The sequence below is a fragment of the Dryobates pubescens genome, chromosome 12 (genome assembly GCF_014839835.1).
Source record: "Dryobates pubescens isolate bDryPub1 chromosome 12, bDryPub1.pri, whole genome shotgun sequence".
Lineage (NCBI taxonomy): Eukaryota > Metazoa > Chordata > Aves > Piciformes > Picidae > Dryobates > Dryobates pubescens.
The window spans coordinates 15,950,736-15,964,123 of record NC_071623.1 but is presented as its reverse complement, the minus strand read 5'-3'; the positions used below and the strand labels follow the sequence as shown (position 1 = coordinate 15,964,123).

The 13,388-nt window shown below is 38.3% G+C and overlaps 1 protein-coding gene across 15 annotated transcripts in view; it reads right to left on the bottom strand.

The window, feature by feature from the left end:
- Window positions 1–13,388, bottom strand: part of KDM6A (lysine demethylase 6A) — a 157,285-nt gene that overhangs the window by 108,580 nt on the left and 35,317 nt on the right. For all 15 annotated transcript variants that reach the window (XM_054165951.1, XM_054165952.1, XM_054165953.1 and 12 more), the window contains exon 4: window positions 1,981–2,030. In XM_054165951.1, the coding sequence (XP_054021926.1) occupies window positions 1,981–2,030 (50 nt within the window). The remainder of the gene's footprint in view (window positions 1–1,980; window positions 2,031–13,388) is intronic.

The following is a 13,388-nucleotide window of genomic DNA, read 5'->3' as shown; positions in this document are numbered from 1 at the left end:
ACCCTCTCAGTTGGGAGGAGGGGAGGGAGAAGACTTTTCTCCAGACCTAATCCAGACAGCTTCCTACTGCCAACTTGAAAATCTTCATCATCCATCAAGAAGATGAAATGTGATTCATCTATGATTTTTAATTAGTTTCAGCAAAAAAGTTTTTAACTGCAAAACAGGTTTTTTTAATTATCTCAGGCCCTTTTTCATACATATAAAAACTAAGAAAATCTCCAAAATTATTTAGGGAAAAAAAAAAATCCACTTTGGACTAGTTAGTTATAAGGAAGCTCTTAATGAGAACTAGTAGTATAGGATCCTTCCCACATGAGGCCAACCAGAAGAAAAATTATGTGGGCTTTTTTCTTTGCAGAAGTCAAAATGCTCTTTAGTCAGCTTCAAGCAATGTTCTCATGCTTGCAACTGTAAATGTTTGCAATAATTTATGCATGACAAAACTCTTGAGATATACACAAAGAACAGGTATGTTAGAGTATCAGCACACTGCATGCAAACAGAAATTGCTTTGAGCAAGTCAAGCACAGATCACACATTTTACAGCTACCCATGCTCTTGAAATGACCCTGTGTAACAGTATACATTTATTTTAACTGCAGGTAATACTCTGAGCCTTGCTGAAACACACTACACCTAAGGAAACTCATACAATCAGTTGGTTATACTTCACCCTGAACTCTCAGGAAATGTAGGCAAAATAATTTACTAATCATTTATCCCTTGTAATAACGACCCATCAGAACAAAAGCCAGAAAAAAAGAATTCAAGTCACAAACTATTCTGAAATGCTTAACATGGCAAGAGTATAAACAAAAGAAACTATTACAATAGATGTTTGATTAAATGATTTCAACACTCTGTTACAGCAATCTTTACACTAACTCACTGAGGACATGTAAGAAGTAAGAACAGATGAATGTTTTTATTGCTGTGGTTTTTAAACTGCAGTGGTTCTTTCTGGAAAAAAAATAACAACTACTTCCAGTTCCCAATGAATTAGTGCAAAAGTGGCACTCATACAACCACCGGAGCAGGGGCTTCACAAGACAAAATGAACAATTCTAGGACTCTCCAGACCTCTCCTTCTGTATGCCAGAAGACACTGATCTCACTTCACATTTCTACTCTTTATTTACCCTGCCCCTATAGGAGAAGCTGTCATTGGTTTTTTTTCTGAACATACTTACAGCCCCTATAAATTGCAAAAAATATAGGAAACATAGTTTCCCTAACGCTGGCATGTCCGTGGGGTTGGCGGTTTTGCAGAGCGAGGCCTGACTAGTTTAAGAGGCACACTCCTAAGGAAAAAAGGTGCTAAGACCACACAAGTATCAATGACTGCGCTGGGTGCTTTCCTTCACTTCCATCTCAGTCCTCACCTTCAGATTACTTCATATAGCAATGCAAAGATGCCATTTTTCTACAATCTCATGGTAAGATTTTTTTTTTTTTAAATTAATTTACAGAGTTCTGATACTTACAGATAGGCACCTATACAAACAGGGCTATTTTTCCCACCTTATGTAAGCTTGTTATCTAAAATATTGAAAGGGATTTTAAACAATTTGGCATCTTCAGAAATAAGAAGCCGGAGAACACTTTTCCTAGCACAAGTCAAATACCCTGCATGGCAACTTTGAAGTGCTTATGAGTTTCTCAATACTCATACCAAATATTTATGCTTACATAAGAAAAACTGAAGTAATGAACGATAATAAAATAACATTTTACAAATCTAAAATGTGTGAAGATAATTAATTTACCACTTCAAAGTGTGTGAAGTCTTATTTCCACATATATTTATAACAAATTGTACAAATAGACAAACATTTCCATTATGACCCAATTAATATGCCCAAAAGTAATTGAGCACAGATACTGCAAACTTATATTGAAATTCATCTATTTTAGAAATTCAATCATTTACAACAATCTGTGACTTTAAAACTTTAAAAAAGCAGCATATATACAGACCTTCCAGTAGTCAGATTGTAAACTGTAGTACCTCTGGTATGCAGATAATGCTGTAGGAAAGAAAAATGAATGTTGAATTTGGTTTGTTGCACTTTCTTTGAAGACACAAAACTTTACGAGTCAGAACAGACATTACAAGGAGAAACAGTTTAATAAAAATAACACTGCCACAATAAGTACACTGCTGTGGTGGGTTATGTATTCCTTTAGATTATGTTTTATGAAATGTCAACCTGAAAGGGTATTTATCATTAATCTTACAAATACAAGTCAAGAAAACTTGAAACACAGAAACTGCCTGAAATTTTGGGATTTTCATCCTGGACAAAGCTGTTGTAGGATTTTAAAATGCCATCATGTAGCTCATTTACCATGCTCCCTGATATTCTGTGATTTCTAAAGAACTGGTACGGAGTGACATACAAAGAGAAATCAATTTCGTATGCCCTTTCATTCCCTAACTAGGTAAACACAGGCAAGCAAAAAAACCATACATTTTACTCAACACTTAGGAGGCAAAACTAACCTGGAAAACATGGGTTAAGAACAGCTGTGTTCAGCAGGAAGTTAGTTCTGCTTAGCAACAACTTTCTCAAATCACCATTCCTGCATCCCTCTTCCCCACTAAAAACTCTGCTTGATTCATCTTGCCTTTCAGCTACCAGGCCACATCAGTCTGGAACATAAACAGGCTCTAAGTTCTTGCAAGAAGACTGCATGAGGCACCATCCAAAAATGCAGAATTTTAAATAATGATTCACTGCAGTAACTCTCAAGATTTTAATTTTTCAAGTGTTTGCTTCTTAAGATTTTCAAAACAACAAAAAAAGTCAGCCTCTGCTTTAGAAACTACAAACACTAAACAGATGAATACAGTAAGAACAATATGTACTTTATGTGCAGGTTCATACCCTGCAAGGATCACAAACAAACGATGTCCCCTTCAGTGTCTGTCTTGCATATTCATTTCCTCAACAAAAGCCCTTAACAACATACATATAATGGCAAGGCCCACGGAGCCTTCTCAAGTATACACCTCTGCAGTCATCTGTCTATGCAGACTCACAACCTTGCATTTTTCAATGCCTAACTGATATATGCTGAATCATGCCCAATGGGTGCCCCTGACCACTGGAACTGCTTGTAAAGTCAGCTTCTAATATTGGTGCTCTGAACTGTGATTTATTTACATGCCCAGAGTAGAAAAAAAAATAAATACAGGAAAACACTCATCATCCTCACAGGCAATATGTGTAAAAATTTGCATGTAACTTAGATGAATACAATCACATAAAAAAAGTAGTCAATCAGGCCAAGTCTTTTAGAGTTTAAGAATATAATACCTTCCCCACCCTAAAAAAAATCCCATACAGTACAAGCTGAAGGATATGACTGTGGTCTAACAATTAAAGAACGTTAAGATTAAGCATATTTCAGTCACAATCTGTAATTATGTTATAAAAGATGTTCACAGCAACAAAATCTCCTAACTCAAATACTCCTTCTAGATTTACCTTCTCCCAGGTATCATTAATGACTTTCTGAGAGAAAGGGGAAATTGGCTTTTGAATGTGGGAATGTCTGCTTTTTCAAATAGCAAAATGCACATGCATACTATAAAATGGTTTTGTAATGCACCATACTTAAATAAAATGTAATTTTACTTTTTTTTTTTTTTACTCAGTTAGCACCTATCCTACTTTTAAAGAGCTTTTTCAAAACCAGCATATTTTGAGTACTTAAGTCAGCAGCACAGTATTATGCAATATTTAGGAAACTGAGAACCTTCTTTAATCTTTTATCTTTTAAAAAAGAGAAGTTTTGCAGTCAATTGTACAGTGGATATGGATAAAATAAAAAGAATAAAATAAAAAGAATAAAAGAATGAAAATAACATTAAATAAAATGCTAATGATTTACACTGGAAAACAAAAGGAAGAACTTTTCAGTGTAGCTGTTAAAAATACAGTAGTATTCGTATGAGCATGTCTCATTAAACAGGAAAGCTGAAACATTTCTCTATAGAAGTTTAATTATTGCTAAGAAATTTATAAAGCATCAACAGTTTAGAAAAACAAACACAGAGAAGCAAGAGAGGAGTTACAGAGGAAAGAAAAGGAAAAAAAAAAAAGAAAAATAAAAGAGAAAAGCCTTACTGATATTCAGTAATCTAGTATAGCAAAAAAGGTGTACAGCTAAAGCCTTTCTTCTTGCCCTTAACTCTAGCTAGTCAGAGTGCACACAGCCACATTCCCCAGCCAAAGAGAGACAAATGTAACAGATGCAAGCAGCATTGGAAAAAGTGAGACAACATCTCAAGGGTTCACTCATTCTGACTCAATAAAGCCCTGTCACAGGGTAGAGGAAGATTGGGAAGCACAGTAAACTAGGTTCCATTGGCATCACCACTTGTAAAGAAACTCGCCCAGTAGAATACTAGCATCTCCATTTAACATAGGGAAAAGAAGACAGTCTCTGTTCCAAGATACTCTACGAATTTTTCTTATAGTGCTGATGTTTGTAAATTATTTTCTTTTTTGATTCTACAATGAAGTTCAGCAATTTCCTATGGGAGCAACTGAAATGACTGATTTCATGTGCCAAGCTCATGTGACAATTAAAAAGAAGTACATGGGATGTATGCACTGCTGAAGCATACTTCTTTTTACATGATAATGCTTTCTTTCTAAGGAAGGTCACATTACTTCCAGAGGAACAAGGAATGTTCTTAAGTGTCTCAAGTGTCCAATACTACTTCTGGATTCAGCAACCTCTTCTATGGATCCAGCCTTTTATTCTATGGTACCAGTGTTCTGCTGATACTTATACAAGATTAAATGCTAAAATTCTTAGTGTTGTGTTGAAAATCCTGGAGGGATTCCTTAGGGAGGAGCTCAACATCCCTTTCCTCAACAGCTAGAAACTGTTATTGATGCATAATTTCAATGTTTACCGAATGCTAAACTTACAGTTAGTTACTTGTGAAAGTTTATTTCAGCCCCTTTCACATGTAGATTAAACATCTGCTACCTGAGCACTCAAGCTCTGCTGAAAGATTGAAGGAACAGGCAGAAAAACAGGGGAAAAGGGGAATTATTCAAGAGCATTTTTTTGCCAGAGCCCAAACAAAGCATCCCTAATCAAGCATAGCCCCAAGAAGAATCTTGCATACAAGAGACTAAAAATCAAATTACAAAACCAAGATTTAAAAGTAAACCAACCTACTAGTTTTAAAGCACTAAAACATGAACAATAAATGTGAACTCTACCATAGTCTACTCTTTAAACAAGTCAAGAGTGAGTACATATTTATCCTAAGTTTCATGGTATAGAAATAGAGCATCTCATCTAAGAAGTGTATTATGGAACTACAAGCAACCTCTCCCTTAAATTTAGTTTTAAATCCCTCCAATTAGAGGTTTTATTCCAGATTAAGAATAAAAAGAGCAAGCAAATCTTATGAGTGTCCCAGTTTGAGTTAGAACAGAACTGATTCTCTTCAGTGATTTTCCTTCTCAGCTCAGTCTCTTCTAAACAACTGCACTGCCCGAAATTAATGGCCTGTTTTTGCAGTGTCTACTTCTAGAGGTGGTACCACTGGATGCTCATAGTTATTATAAAGGATTGTGATGCAGAAAGGTTCTTGCTTATACTTGCTCCTACGGAGACAAATGCGACTGCCAGATCTCGAGTATTAGATCACTAGGGCTACATCTGTGGGGAGAGCGGTCAGGACAGGTAACCTCTAACTGATCAATGATTTGCTTCCATGTGTGTTGTATTCACTACAGAACTGAGACATCATATGGGTTAAACTTTCTTCTTAAGAGCCAGCACCCAAGAAGGACTCTGTCCTTTCCACCTTCAATTCCAATCTCTGTGTTTCTGAATCTAAATTCCAGAATCCAGTTCCTGATCTTATTTCTGTCTGAAATAAAGTCCAGTCTGGCACTTCCCTAGTGCCGGCCCACAGCATTAGTGGTGACATTGATTTAATTGCCATCAGAGGGGTTGGGATTGATTGGTTTTGTATATATTTACATATATTTCATTTTATTGCTACTGTTTTTCTTCAAGCTGTTTTAGTTTTCCACTGTGTAAGTCTCTATTCTTTTTGTCTTCCACTCTGTGGAAGGAGAGGAGTTCATAAAGAGCGTCTCTCATGCATCTAGTGGCTAGCCAAGCCCTAGCCCTTAACACTGAGCAGCAAAAATTGTATGCAAGTCCCTATCTGAAAGATAATATTAAGATTCTAATTATAGAATGATATTATCTGGTTTATTAAAAAGTGAAAAGAAAGTCACTTGTGCCATGCATCACATCAGTAGTATTAAAACACAACCAAATTTGCACCTTTACTTTTCATCCAAGACTGGCCATTCTAAGGTTAGACAATTTTTGTCAGAAAAAAAACGTTCTATGAACTATTGTTCACCTTTTAGCATAGGGATACAAAATGTGAATTAATTACTCTGCTTCAGTTAAGATGTCCTTTTTTACATGACTATTTTGAAACCACCATTAGGCACAGCAGAATTCACTGCTCATCGTCTGATTAGGAACTCATTACTGAACTTTTCCAATTTAGAAGTTTGTCACTGAAATTCTTAAAACACATGGAATTGCTGGAGGTGGAATACACAGAAAGTTCTTTCTTTTCAGCATACAGAATGCTCCTGAGAATCTAGAAGATGCATTTTTGGACTCGGAACAGAACTGAGAGTCAACAGTAAGTAGGATGATGCTTCCTGCTTTACCCTCAATTACATTCATAAACTGATCCATTCAACCACAGTAAACTCTCTTAAAAGCACAAAAGCTAGAGACCACATTCAGACAATTTAGATGTCAACAAAGAATTGGTAAAAAAGGTGCTCATAGTTACCTATCTTTCTACCCAGCATTTCATTACTTACTGTATCAGTTCACACTCTATTAACAGGTCTCTCCAAAACTTAGTAATTTACATTATTTTTCCAACAGCTAAGCCTTATGTGACTCTTGAAAACCCTGAAACCTACTGAATGGGAAACACAGCATTTACCATTCTACCCTGAATAGGGCCAATGGGGTATGGACTGATGGTGGTACGTGCCCCCCAATGGTGGTACATGCCCCCCAATGGTATATGTAGCTTTTCAGTTCAATCACCACCGGGTATATTGCTTTGTGAAAACAAGGCAGTGTTTACCTAAAACAGCCCTGAAAAGAAAAATATCACCTTTCCACTTAAAGAATTAAAGTAGTGAATTAAAAAAACCCATGGTCCATAGCACAGGCTTGCATTGCTATGTTTTCAAACCTCTACCAGCTAGTGCAGAGCTGACCCTCAAATGAGTTCATGCAGTCATAGTCTACTGGTTTGTTCTTACAGGTTTTATAGCTGCCCAGCTATCAACCTTATACTATCTACAGTTACTTCAGTACTGACAGCCCTTAATATTTGCTTTGTAAGAGTCTACCTTCCTCCGTTACTATGATGAGGGTGAAAGGACATCTCAGAATCAGGACACAAATGGTTTCTTACCTATCTCTGTCTGAGATTCCTTGATTTCACTTAGAGAATAAAAAAAATAGATTTTACATTATTACCATGAATGTGGCTTCAGAATGTTGGGTTTTTCCAATCACATAAAAAAATGAGAAAAACTTTATAAAATACACAGTTGTGATATAACAGACAATCTCCCTTCATATCCAGAATCAAAACAGATAACCTCAAAGAAACAGAGTGAAAGTGAGGAACAAAATATCTAGACTGAATAGCATCCACCTGTCACTTTTAGCATATCTAATTACAAATCATGCACAAACCTCACAGAATGATAGCTTTTATGATCTACTCTAACAAATCTACATTATGATACCTGAGAATTTTATTAGGGCTTCACAAGTGATGCAAACAGAGCACTTTTGAGTATTTTCGTGCCTGATTAAGGGGAAAAAAAAAAAGCAGACTAGATGCTAACACCATCTAGTGGCATCCTGCAAGGCCAAGTAAGACTAGCAAATTTTTGGCTTGTTGAATTTTAAAAAGAGCAAGCAATAATTTGATTATACACTCCTGAAAACATAACTTTAAAACAACTGCAGTATCCATATTCTTCTCTGTAAATCATTTTTTTAAAAATTGTTTAAGAAAACTATAATGTTACATTTTTTAAACAAGTACTAGTATTTCTCAGTGCTTATCTGATGTGAAAACGAGTAGTAAAATTAGCTGAAGAACTGCAGAAGGGAGGCAAACAAATAGAACACGCATTGCTTTAAATCTGACAATGCTTCCAGGAAAAAACACCTAGGAGACACACACAGGTTATGTAAACAGTTTATTACAAAGTGAAAGCTTTATCCACAATAGTGTTTTAGCCTAGCAAGATGAACACTGCTGGACCATAAAATTACCAACATCAAAAGGTGAGGAAATTCCAAGGTTGAGTCAACAGAGTTGACTTTTCACCGAGTGAAAAAAATGGCTGGATGGCCAGGCCCAAAGAGAGGCAGTGAATGGAGTTAAATCCAGTTGGTGGCCAGTGACAAGTGGTGCTCCACAGGGCTCATTTTTGGGGACAATCTTGTTTAATGTATTTATCAATGATACGCACAAGAGGATTTAGTGCACCCTCAGTAAGTTTGCAGGTGACTCTAAATTGGGTGTGTGTTGATCTGCTTGAAGTTAGAAAGGCTCTGCAATCTACAGGCTGAATCCATGGGCCAAGGTCAGTTGTAGAGAGTTTCACATGGACAAGAGGTAGGTCCTGCACTTGGGTCACAACATCACCATGCAACACTCCACACCTGAGGAAGTGTCTGGAAAGCTGCCCAGTGGAAAAGGACCTGGGGGTCCTAGTTGACAGGTGACTGAACTTGACCCAGCAGTGTGCTCAGGTGGCCAAGAAGGCCAGAGGCATCCTGGCCTGTTATCAGAAAAAGTGTGGCCAGTACGACTAAAGAACTCATCCCCCTGTCTGGGGCACTAGTGAGGCCCTGTCTCAAATACTGGGTTTGGTTTTGGGCCCTTCAATACCAAGAGGGCCATTGAGGTGCAAAAGCATGTCCAGAGAAAGGCAGCAAAGCCAGTGAACAGCCTGAAGAACAAGTCTTACAAAGAGCAGCTGAGGGAACTTGGGTTGTTTAGCCTGGAGCAGACAAAGCTGATGGGAGACCTTATCGCCTTCCACAACTACCTTAAAGGAAGATGAAGCAACGTGGGCATCAATCTCTTCTCCCAGGGAATGAGCAATAGGACAAGAGAAAACAGCCTTAAATTGTGTCAGGGAAAGTTTAGGTTGGACATCAAGAGAAAAAAAATTCCATTGAAAGGGCTATCAAGCACTAAAGAGACAATATAACGCAACAGTAATGTGGTGAGAAGCCCACTGTCCCATGATCACATCCAACTATGAGCTGCACAGAAGACTAAGAGGTATTAAATGTGTAAGCTATACACAGGTTTGACAAGAAGTTTATTGTACAGAAAGCCTTTAGAGAAACGCTATGAAAGGTCTTAAAATATTGAGATCAGTGAAAAAATGCAATGGAATCACATAAAGCTCAAAAACCCTTCCCAGAGAATATTCTGCAAAATTACTTTTAACAAGTATTTATTTAGAAGACTGCCCCAAAATGAAGTTTTTCAACCAACCAGTTTAAAAAGCATAGTTTAGTTTTATTATACAAACCCACCCCCTACACACACTCTCTATTGAGAGCATTTTAATGTTCTAAGTTTAAGATAATATTCTTCTTTCTAGGAACTGCACATAATGATTTGAACCACCTGAAATTAAACCACTCAAAATTTATTTCCTGAAGAGAAAATAAACATCTCTAAATAGAAGCAACCCAATTTATGCCAGTTATTAGCAATTAAAAACAACAAAGAAAAAATGAAAGTGTACCTAAATATCACACGTATTTGAAACATAGAAATCAGACTGCTTTGCTACTTAATGCCTCCTAATGCCAGCAGTCTCCTTCAAAGTCCTAAGAGACTAAGACATTAACCACTACAGGAAGAATTCTCTACAGATCTGGAATTCCAAGGAGAAAGGAACACAAGCACGTTGTTTAATTTGGGAGCTGCTCTTGTAACCAAACAACTTGACACTTGAACAGTCATAAAGTGTTTGAATTTGGGGTTCAGGCTGTATCTTAGTAAATGAGCATCTCATTAAAAACGCTCTGTATTTTTTTCAGTTTTCTTTTATATTTTAGCCTAACAACTGCTAACAAATGCCCTGGGACTAATTAAGACTATCCTCTAAATTACTTTAAATATTTTTATATTAATGCTTTTGAAAATGCAATCACTGTTTATGAACAAAGTAAGCAATATTAAAACTGTTCTGACAGTATATAAAAATTGTGATCACCACTTGGGTACAACATGAAGAATCATTTTAGTGCAGTATTAACTGTGCTTTAGTAACTGTGACGTAAATAACTGCATGGTTTTCCCAAATCATTCATGAATTCCGTTACTTCCAGGAATTTCACTTAGAGAACTAAGCATTTCAACAAGGCAAATAATAAAAGTGTGTCTCCACTTGTGCAACTGTCCTCCAAGTCACAGGCTGGAACACAGCCAGTATCGATGACCCTCCAACAAAACAGATAAAAAGATGGCTAAGGAATACACAGATGACGTCAGAGCCATGAACTCACTGAACGGCAATCAACTAGAAGCCCGACCTTAAAAATCACTGTCTATATTCCGTGCTCCTTAGAGAAACCAGAGGAATGGAAGAACTACTGATGTAGCATCAGTTTCCCCCAAGGCTAACAGTACAGTAACTTTGGTAAAATCCCAGCCCTCCCAAGGAATGCAGTAGCAAATAAAGTTCACAGGTATGTATCATGGAGTCCTAGGTGGATTCGTAAGGTTGTCAGCATCCAAAAGCCTACTTGACAACTCATCAGCCTCCTCTGGCAAAATGTGAGGCTGAGGTTTCACATTCTGGAGCAATTGCGTCACTTTTTTCTGCTGGGTTATTTTTCAGTTGGATCAGTTCCCCATACAGCTGCACATTCAGCTGTGCCAGCACAAAGCAGAGAGCAGCAACAAGCAGATGGGGGATGCCACAAAAGACACACCCAGGGAACAGCAATGGGTTTGGGAACCTCTGAAACAAACAGCTGAGGAGTAGCTCTCTCATTTGGAGTGGAAAAAAAACAAAATCTGATTTGAGTTAAGATAATGATACTGAGGAAACAGAATAGTTTTGACTAAGGAGCAAATGCTGTCATTTTGAGAAATACTGAAGCCAAAGTCTGACTAGAAAGTACCAAGAGGATGAAATCGGGGCAGAGAAGCACCTTGTACTGAATCAATTTGCCTTTGTTATAATCACCTGAATAAAATATTCCAAACCTGCTAAGAGGCTGATACCTTGTCTAGGACCTTCTTCTAAGAATAGCAGAGTGCAATTAACAAGACAATTCAATTTCATGGCTGCAGAGAAAACCTTTTAGCTAACAACAGCTATTCAAACATAGCACATTTTGGGAAAACTACAAGCTGCATCTTAAGATATTTTAAAGGTCAGTAAAAAACATTGTGATACTCTAGTCTAACCTCAGATATAATGAAGAGAAGAAAGACCCTCACCCAGTAATTTCTGATGTAAACTCACAACTTTTGTTGGGAATGAGTAATTATTTTCTAATTTAAAAAAAAAAGGGGGGGGGGGGGGAGAGTAAAATCAACCCCCCAAAAAAACAAACCCCACACCCAAAAGGTACTAAATATAGACTTCAGTAGCTACAAGTGAAAGAAACATAATGCACTTCAAGAGAAATTACTGTGATATTTTGTAAAAGGCTTCATTTAAAAATGTAACTCTCAATGTCACAAAATTGCTTTGGTTGGAAAAGACCTCTAAGATCCTTGAGTTTAACCATTGACTAAACACCGCCATGGCCCTTAAACCATGTCCTAACGTGTCCTGTCCACACATTTTTAACGCCTCCAGGGACTGCGACTCCACCACCTGCCTAGGCAGCTTATTCCAATGCGTAACCACTCTTGCAGGAAAGAAATTCTTCCTAATATCCAATCTAAGCTTCCCTTGGCACAGTTTGAGGCCATTTCCTCTGGTTCTATCACTCGATATTAGAAGAAAAGACACCCCCACCTCACTATAACCTCCTTTCAGGTAACTGTAGAGAGCAATGAGGTCTCCCATCAGCCTCCTCTTCGCCACGCTAAAAAAATCCCAGTCCCCTCAGCTGCTCCTTGTTAGATTTGCTCTCCAGACCCTTCACCAGTTTCACTGCCCTTCTCTGGACAAGCTTTTGCATTCAGTGTCCCTCCTTAGAATACATACATAGAATAAACCAGGTTGGAAGAGACCTTCAAGATCATCGCGTCCAACCCATCAACCAATCCAACACCACCCAAACAACTAACCCATGGCACCAAGCACCCCATCAAGTCTTCTGAAAACCTCCAATGATGGTGACTCCACCACCTCCCCAGGCAGCCCATTCCAATGGGCAATCACACTCTCTGCGTAGAACTTTTTCCTAACATCTAGCCTGAACCTCCCCTGGCGCAGCCTGAGACTGTGTCCTCTTGTAGTGAGGTGCCCAAAACTGAACACAGTATTCAAGGTGGGGCCTCACTGGCCACATTATTTCTGATACAGGCCAGGACACAAGTGCTGGCCTTGTTGAACCCCATAGAACTGACCTCAGCCCATTGATTCAGCCTGTCTAAATCCCTCTGCAGAGCCTTCCTACCTTTGAGCAGCTCAGTGCTTCCATTACGTTTGGTGTTGTCTGCAAACTTACTGAGCATGCACTCAATCCCTTCATCCAGATCATTGACAAAGACTTTAAACAAGACTAGCTCCAAAAATGAGCCCAGTCTCTGAAACAAGCCACCAGTCCAAGGTGGCAGTTCTGTTGACCCCACTCTTTACTTCCCTAACAACTGAGAACCCTATCCTTTTGTGATTGCTGTGGCCAAGATGGACACCCCAATCATTACATTCATCCACAAGCCAGTTCACAAAAAGCAGGTCCAGCAGGGTGCCTTCTCTGGTTGGCTCCCTCAGCAGCTGTGTCAGGATGTTATCTTCCACACACTCTACGATCCTCCAGGACTGCTCTCTCTCTGCTGAATTAGATTTCCAGCAGATGCTAGGAAGTTAATCTTCCCCACAAGAACAAGGTCTAGTGATTGTGAGACTTCTCCCCAGGGCCCAAAGAATATTTTCTCTCTCTTCATCCTGGCTATGTTGTGTATAACAGACTCCTACCATGGTACCTGCCTTGTTGGCCTTCCCTAGTTCTTACCCATAAACACTTGACCCTATTGTCACCATCATTAATCTCAATACAATCAAAACACTCCCCGACATAGAGGGCAACCACGACCTCTCCTTCTTTGCCTATCCCTTCTG